General features: G+C 39.9%; 1 protein-coding gene across 5 annotated transcripts in view; it reads left to right on the plus strand.

Annotated features, from left to right (window-relative positions):
* Positions 1 to 19,861, plus strand: part of ZFAT (zinc finger and AT-hook domain containing) — a 105,888-nt gene that overhangs the window by 13,511 nt on the left and 72,516 nt on the right. For 3 of the 5 annotated variants that reach the window (XM_054814711.1, XM_054814710.1, XM_054814709.1), the window contains exons 2-3: positions 1,586 to 1,756; positions 9,438 to 9,698. In XM_054814711.1, the coding sequence (XP_054670686.1) occupies positions 1,586 to 1,756; positions 9,438 to 9,698 (432 nt within the window). Of the gene's footprint in view, positions 1 to 900; positions 1,015 to 1,585; positions 1,757 to 9,437; positions 9,699 to 19,861 lie in introns of all 5 variants that reach the window. The other 2 variants (XM_054814712.1, XM_054814713.1) reach the window with 2 other exon arrangements.

Here is a 19,861-nt window from a genome sequence, read left to right on the forward strand (position 1 = left end):
ATACATTTATTATAAAATGTATTTATTTTTCTAACAAACATTACTATAGCGAAGGAAAAGTTTCCTTTTATCTTTTATGGTAGTTAATTCTTTCTAACCTTCTCTTGTTTCCAGCACTTACACAGGTAATTGGAGATTTAGAATCACTTAGGTGAGGTAAGTAGAAAAACGAAGTACATGTAGGAAGGAACAGTGGGGTCCATGAACGTAAATTAGGATTTGCAGCCCAGCTTCTCTGTCTTTCAGAGGTGCTTTGTAAAGGATAAAATCTTTTGCATTTATATAAATCTGATACACATCAGACCTGAACAATGACTTAGTGTTTTATATAATTTTATCATAAGTTTGAAAAAATATGAAATTTTTACCTCAGGCTGGAAGGTAAAAAATTATCATAATTTATCCTGCTTCCTTTTGGGTCTTCTTAGAAAATTTCTATGATTTGAGCCAGAAGAAATTTTTTGCTCTGTGAGGATCTGGGTAGAAGTTCAACCATTTCTTAATTCATTTGGGGATTTATTGTTGTCATGTAAAGTCTGATGTGTGGCTGAGGGAGGCCCTCAGGTTCAAAAAGGTCCCCCTTGCTTTCTAAACTTCTCAGAGAGGAGCCTAGGTGCAGCTAGGTCCAGTCTTAGTCCCAGACTTGATCAATGGTTCATGTCTAAAGGATTATATTTATAGCCACATACCAGAGTCAACGTTTGCCTGTCAGAGCCCCCAAAGGACTTGCACTGACTCAGTTTCACAGAGTTGAAACTAATAGAAAGTTTATTAAAGTGACGGATTTAAAGAGTTTGGAATTGCTGTTGGTAAATGCACTCAGTGCAATAGCAATAATATATGACTATGATTACAATTATAATGCTAGCAAAATACTATCCCGGGTATTCTCACTGATAGGATGAAATGGCAGTTGCTTACCAAGAAGGCGTCCCTATCTTGGGTGGAGGAGAAGGAGCACAGCCCATCGACTGCCTCTTCAAGGTCATCAATTTCTACTCTCCCCCCTCAGGGGTAACTTCCTCAATATCCTTTATACCCCAATCTTAGCTGTTCCCTCCCAGGGTGACGTTTAACATGATTTAGGTGGAGAGTCGAGTACTATAGTCATGTATGTTTAGCGTGTACTCCTTTTAGCTCATTATCATATTTAGGGGTGTCAACTTTAATATTCATTTCACAGATAATAAAGCAAAAGGTCTCACTCCGGGCACTATGACCTTCAACATTCTGTGTAGAAACCGTCTATCTGTTTATTACACATTCTGTAGCCAAAGCAGGGCCACCTTGCTGCTGTAAGACTCCCTCCTTCGGCTGCTTCTCATACCGGCCTTGCAGATCTCCATCCACAGTGTTTGTGTAAGAGATAAGCGGACACCTGTGCTTTTAACCTCTTAGGTGCAATTCCCACAGTTATGAATGTCTTGATTTAATGGTGTAACATTCTTCATTTCAGATCATTACTGTCTGTTAAGTGTGTTAACTGATAGTTACTGTGTTAGCCGAACTGAAATCTCAATAACTAATATAAACCAACAGCTTAAATCTGGAAATATTAACTCCTCTTTTTAAACTTATTTTTCAGGGGTCAATTCCATCTTCATGTGTAAGCTTTGTAACTTGTTTTCACCAAATCAATCTGAACTATTGTCTCATGTCTCTGAGAAGCATACAGAAGATGGGACCAATGTGGATGACATCATTATTCCACTCCAACCTCTAACAGTACCCACAAACATAAACAAAGATGGAGAAGGTACGTTTATAAATTGAGAGGAATGTAATTTTCAATGTCTTTTAGTTTTTTAATAAAACATGTGGTGTGATGATTCTGCATTGTATATAGAACGATTTACATAGCTTGTTTTTATAATGGTTGCTGTACAACTGCCAACCTGAATTTCATTCAGTGCTGAATAGATTGGCGGACAGATGTGGATAAACTCAGCATGTGATAGGGGATGATGACATTGGTCCATTAATTTTAAATGTCAAGTATAGCAAAGTCTGCTTCCTATAGCTTTAATTTGAGCTGTATAATAGCAATGGGAAGATTATGTAATAGCAGTGGTAAGCAACCAGGACCCCATAGATGGAGGTCTTGAGGCTTTGAAATGGTGGTGTGCTTTGAGTTCTCTAACTTGTTGCTTGCTGCGTTTCAGATAATATTAACAGTTCTATTCCAAAAAGAAAATGGCATGATTCATAATTTGTAACTGTGCTTTGATATTGGCACTAATAAATAAAGCAATCAAGTAGTCAAAGATTGAATTAGTTAGAGAATGATTTTACTCTGGAGTGCAAGAAGTTAGATTCATTCCATTTTTAACTGATTATGATTGCAATTCTTTGTCATATTAGCAATGGGTTCAAAATAACCAAGACTTCATAATTATATCTTCTTTTAGACCCTTACTGAGCAATAGATTTATGTTGTTGGCAAATCTCTTATTTAACACAACTAGTAGGATTTTCCAATCATTATGATTTCTGAATTTTAAAAAGTACGCTTCTTTTGATGCAGCCCAGGATACAGTTGGCTTTCTGGGCTGCAAGCGCGCATTGCCAGCTCATGTTGAGCTTCTTGTCCACCAACATCCCCAAGTCCTTCTTCTCAGGGCTGCTCTCAATCCATTCTTCACCCAGCCTGTAGTTGTGCTTGGGATTGCGCCAATCCATGTGCAGGACCTTGTACTTGGCCTTATTGAATTTCATGCAGTTCACACGGGCCCACCTCTCAAGCCTGTCAAGATCCCTCTGGATGGCATCCCTTCCCTCCAGCATGTCAACCACACCACACAGCTTGGTGTCGTTGGCAAACTTGCCGAGATTGTACTCAATCCCACTGTCCATATCGCCAACAAAGATGTTAAACAGTGCCGGTTCTGATACTGAACCTTAAGGAGCACTGCACATTACTGATCTCCACTAGGACATTGAACCGTTGACCACAACTCTTTGAGTGCAGCCGTCTATCCAGTTCCTTGGATGTTGTGCAGGACAGTGTCAAATGCTTTGCACAAGTCCAGGTAGATGACATCAGTTGCCCTTCCCTTATCCACCAATGCTGTAACCCCATCATAGAAGGCCACCAAATTGGTCAGGCACAATTTGCCCTTAGTGAAGCCATGTTGGCTGTCACCAATCTCCTCCTCATTTTCCATGTGCCTGAGCATAGTCTCCAGGAGGATCTGCTCCATGATCTTGCCAGGCACAGAGGTGGGACTGACTGGCCTGTAGTTCCCTGGGTCTTCCTTTTTTCCCTCTTTAAAAATGGGGGTTGTGTTTGCCCTTTTGCAGTCAGTGGGAACTGCACTGGATTGCCACAGCTTCTCAAATATGATGGAGAGATGCTAAGCAGCTCCATCTGCCAGTTCCCTCAGGACCCGTGGATGCATCTCATCAGGTCCCATGGACGTGCGCACCTTCAGGTTCCTTAGATGCTCTCGAACCTGATCTTCTCTTACAGTGGGTGGTTCTTCATTCTCCCAGTCCCTGCCTTTGCCTTCTGAGGCTTGGGTGGTGTGGCTAGAGCACTTGCTGGTGAAGACTGAGGGGAAAAAAGTCATTGAGCACCTCAGCCTTCTCCATATTCTGGGTAACCAGACCTCCTGTTTCATTCCAGAGAGGGTCCACATTTTCCCTAGTCTTCTTTTATCACTGATGTACCTATAGAAGCTTTTCTTGTTGCCCTTGACCTCCCTGGCCAGATTCAATACTATCAGGGCTTTAGCTTTCCTAACCTGATCCCTGGCTGCTTGGACAGTTTCTCTGTATTCCTCCTGGGCTACCTGCCCTTGCTTGCACTCTCTGTAGGCTTGCTAGCATCCCATCCCTCTAACCTTGGCGTGTCACCATGTGTCATCCCACAGCTTGTCACAGGGAAGCCTGATATTATCCCCCTTTCCCTTCAAGCCTAGTTTAAAGCTCTGTCAATGAGCCCCACAAGCTCCTGGGCAAAGACCCTCTTTCAGCTTTCAGAAACGTGAATCCTATCTGATACCAGCAAGCCTGGTGCCGCAGTTGCTCCTGCAGTGCCCAGGCCTGGTCAGCGCCTCCCACGACAGCTCATATATATACACACACACACACACACACAAAATAGAGAGATGATATATCATACTTGAAGGATATATTTTAATTGTTAACATATGCATGTGATATTTCTTCATTTATTTACCAGCAGTAATTTAGTAGTTACATTAACCTGATCAACATAAGAAGATAATTCTAGTAATGGTCATATAGTACTCAACTATAGCTGTTATTTCCTCAGATGATTGGTGAGGAAAAATTGCACCAGATTATTATTTCACACAATGTCTAAAATATACAGTTCATGAGAAGATGAATAAATATCAGATCTACATCAAGTTTCAAAATGCCATTCTAATTTTATTTTAAATGTACAGAATTAATTTCTCAGGCATGCAGAATGTATCTTCCTTTCTTAAATCTTTGTTTCCTGTTAGCCCTTCACTAAACTGTATTTCTGAGCACAGTGAGACCGGTAATTTGTAACATTCTTACTGCTTTTAGAAAAAAGGCTCTTTTGTAAACTTCTCTTTGCATTTGTGTTTGGGACTGTCTGCACTTGCTGTATTGTATGTTGCTAAGCATGCATTGTACATGTATGAGAATAGTATGTAATTACTGTTACGATCTGAAGCAGCAGAAATTAGACATATGCAGCTTTTAATAAAATAATTTTGCAAATCTAATTATGTAAAATATAACATTCATAAGTTACATATTCATAGATTACCTTTTTCATTATTCTTGGTGAATACTTTTCGTCATCTGATATGATCATATGGTGCCACCTTTTTCATATTATGTAGCACAACTCTTTGCCATCTGCTGTCAGTAAGAATGTCGAGGTAAATGACTTTCACATAGATTTCAACTTGTATTATAGACATACTTTAATATTTCTTCTTTCCCATCACAGAGATTGATTTGGAAAAGAGGGTAGTCTGTTCTGAAGTCCTATTCAATTAAATTCTGTTTTCTGTTTTAAAAAAAAAAGAGTATTTCACAGTTGAATATAGGAATTTGAAGAGTTCTTTCAAGGCATCAATTTTTTCCCTTGTGTTATGGAATCTGCAGCAGATAAAACTTTAAAAGTTTATAATATACAATTTTTTCTCAGTGAACCCTTCTTTGTAGTAATTCAGTATCGTCATTAAAAGGAGAAGTGATTGATGGATGACAGTCTTAGAAATTACAGCTTCCTTTTTTAGTACTCGCTGGCTGATAGATGAACATCTTTTTGTCCCTTGAAAGCATAGTTTTTCTTCCAAGTACCGGTAAACACTGTAGCTACTCCAGAATTGGTATAGATGAGCAAATGCTGAGTTGTTAATGGAGCTCTGTGTTCTGCTTGAGTAATAAATTAATGATTTTTTAAGTACAGTGAACAAGTAAAATGCTAGGCAAGTAATAGGTGTTTATTACTCTAATGTTGTTTTATTGGCAATGCTCTCTGCTGAATTTTATTTAGTCACGCCACTTTCCTATAGTTAGGTCATGATATATTTATAGTTGATCTGTTCTAACTATTTTGGTAGGATGATGTCAGAATTTTTTTATCAGGTGGAACCAAAGGTAGAGGAAGAGAAAAGCAAGGACCAAGGAAATGAAATGACTGAAATGACTGTCATAAGCCTCAGAAGTTCTAGTGATATATCAGTTTTCCATATGACTCTTCCTGTTCCTGTGTATGTTGCTACCCAGTGCTTGCCACCAGACCTTTTTAAATGTTTGAGAAATGCTGTAAAGTCACCTACTGGTAGACTCAGTTACAAACAGATGTAAATTTACACATTCTGTATATCACTTGCCACACCATTAGCAGTCACAGTGGCAAGAACTACAATTTTGTAGGCTCTAGAAGAGGATCTAGTACCAACCTTCTAAAAGAGCAGTTTTCACATTTCCACTTGCATATGAGATTTTGTTTCCATTTCTGTCTTAATGTGAAAGTGCTGTTCTGTTTTTCTTTAAGTTTACGTTAAAACAGTCAAGAAGCAGCATACATATTTTATCTGATTCTGCTTCATTTCTTTGTGAATAACATGTTAGGTAATCTGATGATTGCATTGTAAAAGGATGAAAACATTATAATACACAGTGAGTATGGTGGTTGCATTCACTCTTCAAATCCAGGAATTTAATTATTTTTTAGTAACCTGAGCAGTATCCACATCTGTATTCCTCATACTATGTTTGACACATTGGCAAACTGACCTTTTTACAGGGTGACATGAAGATAAATGTTGTTTCTTTCTTTGCTTGTTTTAATTGCATGTTAATTTCCTTAAGGCACCCAATACTGATTGCTGCAATTGTTGGATATCAAAATAACATGAATGGTAGCAAAGAGAAGTTTTGATAGCGTTGATATCACCCCTCTCTTTTTGGCTGATAATTGAGAAAACTACTTTCACTGGAGTGCAGTAGCACAGAAATGCAGAACACTGCTGATGGAGCGTTGCAAAAAGTTATGTCAAAGGGTTGCTTCTTTCCTATCCATAATGAGGCCTTTAATGTTCTTATTACATTATATTTAAACAGACGGGTAGTCAATCACTCCTGTAACAAGACAGAATGCTTTCTTTTTCACTTGATATTAATTACATGATTAATTCAAAGCTGTGATCTCTGTATGTGTGTTTTTGTTTGTCTGGAATAATTAAGGGAATTGTTGAACAGATTTTTAATAAGATGCTGCCACCACCTCCAGTTCTCTTGCATCATCCTCCTTTGAGATTCCTTGAGGTCACTTATTTTTCCATATGCTCTTAGTCTTCCAATTTAGTAAGGGCTTCTGGCACATGTAGGCTTCTGGCTAGGACGAGAGGAAATGGCCTCAATTTGTGCCAAGGGAGGTTTAGATTGGATGCTACGAAAAATTTCTTCACCAAAAGGGTTGTCAGTCATTGGAACAGGCTGCCCAGGGAAGTGGTCGAGTCATCACCCTTGGAGGTATTTAAGAGACGTGTAGATGTGGTGCTTAGGGACGTGGTTTAGTGGTGGGCTTGGTAGGGTTAGGTTAATAGTTGGACTTGATGATCTTAAGGGTCTTTTCCAACCAAAATGATTCCATGATTCTATGTACTTGAAAATTATTTGGGTTTTGTTTTTTTTCTTTTTATATTCTGTCCTTTCATCTTTTTTCAGACTCTTACATTTTCAGTCTCAATTTATCAGGCAGAAGATAGGCTATTGGCTCAATGAATGCTTGATAAAAAGCTTTAGACAGTTCTTAATCTTTCTTCTTGATATACACTGGTTTTGTTGAAAGTTTGTGGTATAAGAGCAGGAGAAATGTAAATTTCTCCTAAGAGGCACAATTTGTGTGTAGTACTGCCAGTTTCTTTTAGCTTGAATAATCTCAGATATTTTCAAGCCTTTGCAATTGCGAGAGTTGCTTGATTACTGGGCATTTCTCTCATAACTCAGAAGACATATCTCATACTTCTCCCTTCTGTGCTGTGCAATAAAAAAACAAACAAAAACCCAAACAACCTGAAACCAACAGTAAAGGTATGAAATTCTGAGGAGAATAATTGTATTTTTATTTTTGTCCAAGTCTCAAGATCTGGAGATATTTTGGGGTGAGAAAACTTTAAGGGACCTCTTTGCTGTGACTACCATAAGCTGAAACATGCATGAGATTTGAATTTGCTTGTTTTTTTCTGACCGTTAAAAATAGAGCTCTTGGCAAAATTTTAGTATGTGCCAGTCCTTCATCTTTCTCTATGATATTACAAAGGTGATGGCTGACAGGTGTTTCATACCTGTTCTGTTTCACTTAGCACATTTTAATGCACATTATACTTCGGGGTTTTTTTGCAATTATGACAACCATATCCAGCTCTTTTGCCTTTTAATTCTCAAAGCTGGAATCCACTGCACATAATTGAAGGTTCTTAAACTGGGATCTTAGTCACCTTGGGATCCAGAGATTCAGGCCTTATATAATCTGAACTGTACTGTAGAGAGTAGTTTCTCTGTTCCTTCAATATAGAAGACAAATATTAACTAATTTGAGAGCTCGAGTGTCTAACATTAGATAAAATGAATCCTAAAAGCCTGGAAGAAACCTGACTGTGCCCTGTTTCTCCGTACACAATCAGGCAAGCTCTTTTAGATGCACACTAATTTTTATTTCTACACAGAGTAGATCTGATGCTTCAACAGATGTCTGCTCAGACTCAAAAAGATCATTTAACTGCCGCTGTGCTTTGCCATTTGTGAACTGAGAGTTTCTTGCAGAAGAGCAGCTTCAAAGTAAATAACTAAAATGTATACAATAACAATTGGGTAATTCCTCAGGAAGCACAGTATAAAGAAGTAAAAAAACAAGCAGGCAACCCCTGAGATTAACAAGAAAGATAGAGACTCAAAGAGATTGATTCTTGTATGAATTGCATTAAACTATTAGATGGAAGTAACTTGTAGCTAGGATGAAATCTCATAAAATAACTTAATCACTATCTGGAAAATTCCCCCCCTTCCCTCTGAATATCTGCTTTTGTTGACTGGACGTTTTCTTGGGATCTAATTGGTTTGGTCAGTCTTCAACAGTTACATCTGTAAGCGGATGATAGCAAGTTGGTTTTGAAGTACTTACAGCAGTGATGAGAGAAATCTTAAGCAGGAAATATGAGTGTGAAGTTTTTTATGTTGTCATGAGTTTCTATGTTCATTACATCTCATTGATTTTATCAGTGTTTCCTTTACAGAAATATGGGAATGTGAAGTTATGTTGTATTTATTAAGAATTTTGGATGCCTTCTGATTTTAATTATTTTAAATACTCATCAAGGTATTTGGATAACCATTATCATGGATATATAACGGATACTCATTAAGGTTTTGCACAATTTCTGGAATTTATTTGTTGCCAACAATTTTTTATACCAATCTTTGTGTAGAAAGTGCTACAGTAAAGAACCACTGGAAATATTAGAAAGCAATTGTTCAATTTAGTAAAAGGACAATGGTTTTAAAAGATAAACAGTTTTTCTATGAATACATCTCAATATTTAAGCAATTTCTTTGAGTTATTTAAATTAAAAGGCCTTTTGTAGAGTGTCAGAACATAGCAGAGCAACTTTGTAGAATATGCATGCTGATACAGTTATTCGACAATCTGAAAGAGTGCTTGCAGTGTAATTTCTGTAAAACTGTGGCACTTTGACAGCTTCTGATCTCAGTAACCAAATGTTATTGCTTTGCAGCTAGCAGAAATGCCAGCAAATACCATTGCTTAAAAAAAAGTTTGTGTGAAGCTAACCTTTTCTTAAGTTTCAGGGACAGAGGATCTTGAACTTCATTTAATATTCCTATTTTTCAAAGATCAGATGGATATTAGCTAATTAGCTGTAGAATTTAATTATGGATTTTTTAGCTTTATCTTTCTTTTCTAGAGCTTCTTGTTGTGAAGAGGAAAAGGGGCAGACCAAAAGGGTCTACTAAGAAGTTTTGTGTGGATGAAGATGTGGCAGAAAATAACCCTGTTCCAAGTGAAGAAACTTCACCTGGGACAGAAGAAGGTCTGGAGCTGTCTGAAGTCTCACCAGGCAGCTTGGAATGTAGGAAATGCAATCGGAAGTTCTCCAACACACGTCAGCTGAGGAAACATATCTGCATCATTGTTTTAAATGAAGGAGAGGAAGAAGGAGATGGAGGTAAGAAACTATCCAACAAGAATATCTGAAGCATGTTGTGAAACTGTGTTTCTGTTCTGTGACCTGATTGGTTACAACTCATAATCCCCAGTGTTAATTTTGAATGGAATGAAATTGTGTTTCTTTTAACATAAAAATCATGTTGAAGCAAAACTGAGAATAAAGTCAGACAAAGTATTAATTTTTGTCCGAAAGGTCAAAATGTTTATTGCACTAGTGATAGTCTCAAACTCGCTGAGATGCTTCCTTTGTGTAAGCAACTGTTCTGTTTCTCACAAAGAGGATTACAGTTTTCCAGTGAGAAGTGGTATGGGCCATATAGGTGAGTATCATACATAGGTGAGGAAGGGTGATCCCGAAGAGATGTTTCTATCATGTGACTTGGGAAACCTGAACTCTGTCCTGTTCTTTTGATAGATTTAAAGACGGCTTTTCCAGATGGCTTGTTTTACCGTATAGATAACAACACCAAACTCACTTTCCTATTTCACAAAACTTTATGTGAATGACTGTCTTTGGAGTATGACAGTTCGTTGCTTAAATTTAGCTTTAATATTTATTTGAATATATTCAACCTCACAAAGTTATAGAATAGAATAGTTTAGTTGGAAGGGACCTACAATAATCATGTAGTCCAGCTGCCTATTTAACTTTGCTCAGAGGTGAATGTCACATGCATACAAGGTAATACATTTGTCCAAGTTATCTAACTTTATGTGAGTTTTGGGTTTGCATCACAATTAGGATTTTGCTTTTCCTATAATTGCTTTGCATGATATCCTGTTGATTCTACTTGCTGACTAAATTTGCCATTGATTTTTCTCCAGTTTTCTATTACCCTTCTGTGTACAGTCTGTCATTATGGTAAATAACTAGTATGACTACTTTACTTTCAGCGAGACGTAGAGTTTAACTTCTGTGACTAATTAAAATGGGCTTAAAATATGTTAACAGAGCACAGAAACTTTGGTGAAGTACCTGGTTATTTTTTTATCATCATCAGTGGTAAGATTATTCAACTGGGCATAGTGACTTTCACTCCAGCTGTCTCACCTCTCACATCACAAGTGTTCCATGCCCTTTACTGTTTGTATGTGCTAGGTAAGGTGTTAACATTTGCATTATTTTGGCAATGTTGCCTTTTCTAATATCCTTTTAAAATTAAATCTCAGATCAGAGTATAAACTCAAATTAACTGTTCTTGACCTGTTAGCTCATTAGAGCTCCTAAACGTTATCCAGAGCTGTTTTGCTACAAAACACACTGGCAGATTTTTAAAAGTAAATTGCTCAGCCTTTTCCTTTTTTTAAAAAGAAAACAGCCTCAATTTTGGGTGAATGGAACAATTTTATGTATTCACTGGCAAAAGCAAAACAATCAAGTGAAATAAGTCATTCTTGAGCAGCAAGTAACAGGGGCTTCCAGTTGTTGGTAACTAGTGCAGCTAGAATGTCTCCAGCCCAAAACTTCCTACCTTGACTGTGTATTGTGAAGGTATTGAGGGCTGTCCCTGAAAGGAGAATTCTTTCTTGGAATCCTAGAATGGTTTGAGTTGGAAGGGACCTCAAGATCATCTAGTTCCAACCCCCCTGCCACGGGAAGGGACACCCTCCACTAGACCACGTTGCCCAGAGCCCCATCCAACCTGGTCTTGAACACTTCCAGGGAGAGAGCATCCACAGCTTCTCTGGGCAACCTTTTCCAGTGCCTCACCACTCTAACAGTAAAGAATTTCTTCCTAATATCTAATCTAAATCGACCCTCCTTCAGCTTAAAGCCATTACCCCTCGTCCTATTACTCCATGCCCTTGTAAACAGTCCCTTTCCAGATTTCCTGTAGGCCTCCTTTAGATACTGAAGGCTACTCTAAGGTCTCCCCAGAGCCTTCTCTTCTCCAGGCTGAAAAACCCCAAGTCTCTCAGCCTGTCTTCTTAGGAGAGGTACTCCAGACCTCTGATCATCTTCATGGCCCTCCTCTGGACTCGCTCCAACAGCTCCATGTCTTTCCTCTACTGGGGAGCCCAGAGCTGGATGCAGTATTCCAGGTGTGGTCTCACGAGAGCAGAGTAGAGGGGGAGAATCACCTCCCTTGACCTGCTGGTCACACAGGTTTTGATGCAGCCCAGGACATGGTTGGCTTTCTGGGCTGCAAGTGCACATTGCTGGCTCATGTTGAGCTCCTTGTCCACCAACACCCCCAAGTCCTTCTCCTCAGGGCCGCTCTCAATCCCTTCATCTCCCAGCCTGTAGTTGTGCTTGGGATTGCCCTGACCCATGTGCAGAACGTTCCACTTGGCCTTGTTGAACTTCATGCAGTTTGCATGGGACCACCTCTCAAGCCTGTCAAGGTCCCTCTGGATGGCATGTCTTCCCTCCAGCGTGTTGACCGCACCACACAGCTTGGTGTCATTGGCAACATCTGGGAAATTCAGTCTTCACCCATCTACTGATTACTATCCCATCACAAGAAAACTTTTCACTTATGGCTTTACCATACAAACTGCTTTGGGACAGCTTTTCAGTTTCTGAATACATACATAAAAGTAGTTTGCGTATTATCATTATCCTTTAAGGAAATGCGATTGCGTTGATTAGCTCAAAACTTTCTGAGGAGTGGACAAGAACAATATGGTCTATGCCTAGAATTGTTTGTCGTACTTGTGTTGCTTTACCAGCTCAGAAAACATGCTCTTTAAAATTTGAGCTGTTGAATTGTTATCAGACTCAAATTTCTTTATGAAGAAAGTTTTGAGGATGGTGGATGAACCTTCTAAATGGGAACAAATTAGTCTAAAATTGAAAAGGCAAGGAAAAAATGAAATATAAATGTACTTTTTGTACATTCATTTAATTTCATGAGGACCTATTCATAAGTTAAAAATAAAAATACTTAGAGAAATGCACCAAGATTCTTAGTTATTGAAGTTGTCGACAGTCCCTGAACTAGAGGTTTCACCTGTATCTTTGGCAAGTGAAAGCTGTTAAACTCTGAATTTACCTAAATGGGTTACAAAGCTGTCTGGTTTCTAGTTTTCAGTTTCTGTGTTAATGAGTTTGAGCAGTATTGCATAGTTTGTGAAATAGTGGTTCTTTTGTCTCTTAAACTTGATGCTGCTCATTTCATTGGGTGCCATCTTGCTCTGTAATTCTGGGAAATGGGGGATAACAATTCTGTATAATCTCTTGCACAAGGTTCATAATTTAGAAATCTTCATATTTTTGTTTAGATTATTCTTATCCTGACTGAATATTGTTACAGATGAACTAGAATATATGGAAATTGCTTATGCATCTGGGCAGTCGTATTCTTCTCAGCAACTCTGCTGTAACTGTTTTGAGATGCAGGACCAGAACTACAAGTGGTGTTAAAGGCATAAGAGCGTCCCTGGTTTACACCATAACTTTTTTATTTTTCTGTTTTTAATGATTCCTCAGATTATGTTTACTTTTCTGACTACTGCTGAGTATTGAACTTATGTTTTCAGGGAACTATTTAGAAATACAAGCAGATCTTCCCTGTGTTGTAAGAGTCAATTTAGAGCTCATTGTATCATCAGTGAAGTTTTTTCTTTATGTGCTTTGCTTTGTACTTATTGTCACTGTAGGTGGGAGTCTGTTCCAAAGTACCACTTGTCTGCTTATACGCGTTTATGCACTAGGTTTTCAAGCTTTAATTATACTCAGCAAATATCAAGTCAGTACTTCAGGGGAGCCTGTGGAGCGGCATAGAGTTAGCTGAATTGCTCGTAGCCGCCATTGACTGCGTTAATTAGAGCTTTGTCTATAATGGCAATTTAGAAGTGTGGCTTGTGGGTGCCTTAATCTAGTTTAATTCCACGTTATTCTGTCACCAGTTACTGATTATTGAGAGACCTTTCTGTAGCTTCATTGTCATCAAATAGTGTTGAATCTAAGTATTTCATACAGATAGTGGTGTTGCTATCTCAGCACATAGTACTGCCAGTATTACACCAGGTATTTATTGTGTGTGTGTTTTTGTGTGTACATAATGTTCAACAAGTATTTCAGTTACTTGAGCAGATGTGGTTGATACCAAGTTTCTAGATTAAACTATCCCTGAGACAAAAACTTCTTGAAATCACACTTATTTTAGTGTATATTAGAAAAGGAGTACTGAAACTGCTAATTTGATGAGATTTCTCTGTTGCTAAAGTCCTTAGAACTAGATGGAGAATTTTATTGAGGGTCTTTGAACCTTCCAGAGATACAATATCTTCTTTCTCATTTCAGACACAGTAGTTCAGAGCAGATGGCTAAAAGTCATGGAGCTTTGACTGCAAGTGCTTCTCCCTTAGTCTTTGACCTCTTACCTAATACATATGGGTTGGGTTTTTTCCCCCCTTTTATCCATGTCTTTCCAGCTTGAAACTACTTTTATCTGTTTTTCTAATGCTTACTACTTTTCTCAAATTTTTCGTTTCTTGCAAATTTTAGTACTGTATGGACATCTGATTAATAAACAAGTACGTTTTCACTTTGCACTGGATGTGGCTGGGATGTAGTTAATTTTCTTTGTTGCAGCTCATATGATGTGGTGTTTTAGATTTGTGACCAAAATAATGCTGATAACACACTAATGTTTTAGCTATTGCTAAAATATGCTAAACATATAAATATTGAAAAGGTATATATTGATATTCTGTGTGATACTCTTTATTGAGAGAAATGTAATATATGTTTTGAGCTGAAGTTAAAATGCTAGGAAGAGTTTTCAGGTAATAACATGTTTTTCTGTCCTTTATAGATCCACAAGGGAAGTGTTGTAATCCCTATCATATTGGACATTTAAAATGACAACGAATAAAACACTATAAAACTGTATTGAAACTGCAGTATGTATTGGTCAGAGGAATAATTGGGGGATGTAATAGGCCTCTGCTGTTCTTTGCTTCTGTGGTTAGTGATCCACACTGACCTCTCAGAGATCAGTGTCTCATTGATAGTTCTCCTACTCTTTCAGGAGTCACCAGGCCGTGCTGGTTACTGACATCCTCTGTGCATCTAATTTAATCCTTTGATGCATAATGATTGCCTTCACCTTGTAGGCCCATTCACTAAAACAGCAAGAAAAAAATGTGTTAATTTTTTACATGGAATTAAAAAATGTCCATTTTGCTTACAAATCCCCTATGTACATGCTTAGTAAATATATATATATATTAATAAAGGGCTTACTTGCCTAAGAAAGTTGCTGTGATTTAAGCAGAGCTGTGTGTACACTTATTTCTGTTTTTATTTGATTAAACCAAATTGAAGGTTTTGGTTAATGATTTGGATCTGGCTGGCTGGAGGTACTGCCATCCATTCTTTTTGTCCTAAGACAAAACTAGAAGAGTTGAGAATCTTTCTGAACAACCACATGTCTTTATTCTGTCTGCTTCCAGCCAGAAAACGGAGCTGCTTCAGCACCCGCCGCTGGGATAAGTTTGGGGATTTTGTCTGTTGCTGGATTGAATCAGTTTCTCAGCAGCTGCCTCTAAAATTGCTTGTTCTGAGAGATAGACAAGAGGTAATTATTTTAACCACCATCCCTCTCCCACACTGCAGCATACCTGAACCTCTGGCAGATATAAGAGAGGACATTTGATGGCTGGGGAATGGGATTTGGGTGGAAGATGGATTACAGCAGTGGACAGCCTGGATTATCTTCTCTGGAGTGAACCACTCATATTCCTTCTGAATTAGGAGCCTGCATAATTCTTAGATGGCACTTTTGGTCTTAGTTTAAAATGGTTTTGCCATTAACTGGTTTCTAATTTAAATTAATTCTTTCTGTGAGAAGTATGTCAATCTCTGCAGGAGAAGCAATTGCTTGTGTTCATTTTGAATGGCTAGTTTACTTTTTTTTCCCCTAAGCTATTCTCTTGCTACTATGAAATGCCAACATCTTTTAAGGGATAAAAAAATAATAATTTGAATGAAGAGTAGTTTAAAAACATGCCAGTTAGGGATGTGTAGCTGTGCCTGTAAAATGTTGTACATCCAATTACGAATGCAGAGATCAGCACCTTCAATTAATGACTCAAATAGAATCATAGGACAGATGAACAATCTAGTTCGGCGGGACTCTGAAAGCAGCGATTCATTCAGAGTTGACAGTAGCTTTACCTGTCAACACAGACACAACCATTTCTTAAATGTGTTAGAAGGCACAGGCACGGCATTGTATTTCTTGCACAAACAGAAGCAGGCATTTAAAATGCCTGTCACTAGATAGGGGAGGTCAGTTTATTTGTCTGTTGAATCAAAGTGCCAGCTGACAAAGTGCTAAGCTTTGGCACATGGCACGTCAGCCAGGGCGGCAGTTTGTGCAGCAGTTTGCATGGGAGAGTGCGCAGGCAGAGCCCTGCAACCTACTTGTAGGTCCATAGCCCAGGGAAGTGCTCTGAGTGCCACTATGGTGGGTACTTACCTCAGAGCTAAAACCAGTGTTCCTATGGAGAACATCTCCCGTGAGATGTCCACCCAAACAGAACTGGTAAGAAAAGAGACTTCAGTACAGGCAGTAGGTTGCAGCGAGTACCCAGATCCTTCTCCTGGTGAAAAGCTAAGTACCTGCACAAGGTGTGCACAGGTCGATGATCTGTTACGTCAGGTGGCTGAGTTGCAGGAAACAGTTAAAAGACTGCACAGTATTAGAGGAGCCGAGACGTAGATAGGTGGTTTCATAACAAGTGCCTGTAGCAGACACCACTGAGAATGAGGCACCTTGGACCCACAAAAGCAGGACTCTGCTTCAGTCTCCACCCTGCAGCTTCACAACCAAAACCAGATATGAAGCTTTAACAGCGGTAGACACCCACAAGCAAGGTCTGCAAGGAGTAATTGTACCAGCAGCAGACAGTGGATACTGTAAAAATTATAGAAGAAACAACAAGTGCTCATAGTGGGTGACTGTCTTTTAAAGGGCACCAAGCTGTCCATCTGCCAACCTGACAGGGAGTCATGAGAGGTATGCTGCCTTCCAGGAGCTAAGGTCCTAGGCATTGCTGAGAGGGTGCCCCAACTTGTCAAGAGCACAGACTACTGTCCACTGTTACTCTTTCATGTGGGCATGAATGACACCACAAGCCAGAACCTGGGCTGGTTCTGTTGTGAGGGTTTTGGCTTTTATGACAATGGGACGTTCTTTGATGACTGTAACCTGTTAGGAAGGGATGGGATCCACCTGTCTAGAAGAGGCAAGGGAGTCTTTGGCAGTAGGCTGGCCAACTTGATGAAACAGGGTTTAAACTGAAGGACTCGGGGTAGGATCTGAAGTGGCAATGCTCATGCCATCGCATTCAACTGGGGAATAAGCCAGGCCAACCAGAGCAGCAACAAATGTTCCTTAGCTGCCTCCCGAGATGAGAACCAGAAGGCTAATATGGGTGACGTTGTAGTGGATGTTTACTACAGGCCACCTGATCAGCAAGAGGAAGTTGATGAGGCCTTCTGCAGACAGCTGGAAGTAGGCTCACAATCACAGGCCCTGGTTCTCATGAGGGACTTCAACCACCCTGATATTTGCTGGAAAGGCAACACAGCCAGGCACACACAGTCCAGGAGGTTCCTGCAGAGCATTGATGACAACTTTTTGACACAGGCGGTGGAGGACTCCACAAGGAGAGGGGTGCTGCTGGACCTTGTACTAACAAAGAAAGCAGGGCTGGATGGGGGTGTGAAGGTTGGGGGCAGCCTTGGTGCAGTGAGCATGAGATGGTGGAGTTCAGGATCCTGCATGGAAGAAGCGGGGCAATAAATAGGATTACAGCCCTGGACTTCAGGAGAGCTAACATTTGGCCTCTTGAAAGACCTGCTTGGGAGAATCCCATGGGAAATCATGCCTGACCAATATGATAGCCTTCTATGATGGCATGGCTGGCTGAGTGGATGAGGGGTTCAAGAGAGATGGTCAATATTCAAGCACTACTTCCTCCTAGCTTAAGCTCGGTGCATCCCAATGAGTAAGAAATCAACCAAGGAGACAGGAGACCTGCATGGATGAGCAAGGAGCTTCTGGAAAAACTTAAAGGGAAGAAGGAAGTTTACAGTATATGGAAAAAGAGACTGGCCACTTGGGAGGAATATAGGAACATTGTCAGAGTATGTAGGGATGCAACAAGGAAGGCTAAGGCCTGCTTGGAATTAAAGCTGGAAAGGGATGTCAAGGACAACAAGAAGGGCTTTTTCAAGTACACCAGCAGCAAAAAGAAGACCAGGGAAAATATGGGCTCACTGCTGAATGAGGTGAGTGCCCTGGTGACAGAGGATATGGAGAAGGCGGAGTTACTGAATGCCTTCTTTGCTTCAGTCTTTACTGTTAAGGCTGGCCCTCAGGAATCACAGACCCTGGTAGCAGACCCTGGAGGTAGGAGATAAAGTCTGGAGAAAGGAAGACTTTCCCTTGGTTGAGGAGGATTGGGTTAGAGAATATTTAAGCAAACTCAACACCTACAAATCCATGGGCCCTGATGGGGTGTACCCATAAATGCTGAGGGAGCTGGCAGATCTTACTGCTAAGCCACTCTCCATCATTTTGAAAGGTCATGGAGAACAGGAGAGGTGCCCAAGGACTGGAGGAAAGACAGTGTCAGTCTGGTCTTTAAAAAGGGCAAGAAGGAGGACCCAGGAAACTACAGGCCAGTCAGCCTCACCTCCATCCCTGGAAAGGTGATGGAACAGCTCATTCTGGATGTGGAGGAGAAGAAGGTTATCGGGAGTGGTCAACATGGATTTACCAAGGGGAAATCATGCTTGACCAATCTGATAGCCTTCTGTGATGGCATGACTGGCTGGCTGGCTGAGAGGAGAGCAGTGACTGTTGTCTGCTTTGACTTCAGTAAGGCTTTTGACACCACTAACGTAAGCTTAGGAAGTGTTGGTTAGATGAATGGACAGTGTTGACTGCACCACACAGCTCAGTGTCATCAGCAAACTTGCTAAGGGTACACTTGATCCTGCTGTCCATGTTGCCGACAAAGATGTTAAACAGTACCGGTCCTAATACCAGCCCCTGAGGAATGCCACTCGTTACTGATTTCCACTTGGACATTGAGCCATTGACTGCAACTCTTTGAGTGCAACCATCTAGCCAATACCTTATCCACCGAGTGGTCCATCCATCAAATCCATGTCTCTCCAATTTAGAGACAAGGATGTCATGTGGGACAGTGTCAAATGCCAGGTAGATGACCTCAGTTGCTCTTCCCTTATCCACCAATGCTGTAAATGCCTTATCCTTTGTCTGAAGTAGCTACCAGCTTTATGTTTCTTAAGAAAATATTTTCACATGGCCATAATCTTCGTATTTAGCACTTAGAATCCATGTACAAGGTTTCTATGCATATGAAATAGCAACATTTTAATAAAGAAATATTTTTATCTTGCAACTTTGTGTGTTATTTTAAAATCTGTTTAAGTTTTTGGAGTTCTGTTTTGAAAGCAGGGAGTCATAGTCAACTATATTTATTGTAACGTGTCTGTTCTTTTCCACAGTGTTTACCCTTGGTTGAATTGAAGGAACTACCAAACTGATCTGCCTGATAGAGGCACATTAGGAAAGAAAAACAGCATGAAACATTTGTTAGCTTGTTACTGCGGTAATAGTAGTTAATTATTCATTAGTGTGGATCTAACAAACTCAACTCTGTGGTTCGTCCTTTTCTATTTTTTAGTATAATTCCAATATTCAAAAGTTAATAGAGTACAGGTTGTCGTGCTTTAACCTGGCAGGCAGCTAAAACAACCACACAGCCATTTGCTCGCTCCCCTGCCCCCGCCCAGTGGGATGGGAGAGAGAATTGGGGAAAAAGTAAAACTCATGGGTTAAGATAAAGGCAGCTTAATCTGACAGAAAAGGAAGAGAATAATAATAATACTAATAATAATGAAAATATACAAAACAAGTGCTGCACAGCACAGTTGCTTGCCACCTGCAGGCCACTGATGCCCAGCTAGTTCCTGAGCCGTGGTCCCAGCCCCTGGCCGGCTTCCCCCAAGTAATATACTAAGCATGATGTCATATGGTATTGGAATATCTCTTTGGTCAGCTGGGATCAGCTGTCCCGACTGTGCCCCCTCCCAGCTTCTTGGGCACCCCCAGCCACCTTGCTGGCAGGGCGGTATGAGAAGCTGAAAAGTCATTGACTTGGTGTAAACAT

The sequence above is a fragment of the Grus americana genome, chromosome 2 (assembly GCF_028858705.1).
Source record: "Grus americana isolate bGruAme1 chromosome 2, bGruAme1.mat, whole genome shotgun sequence".
NCBI classification, from domain to species: domain Eukaryota; kingdom Metazoa; phylum Chordata; class Aves; order Gruiformes; family Gruidae; genus Grus; species Grus americana.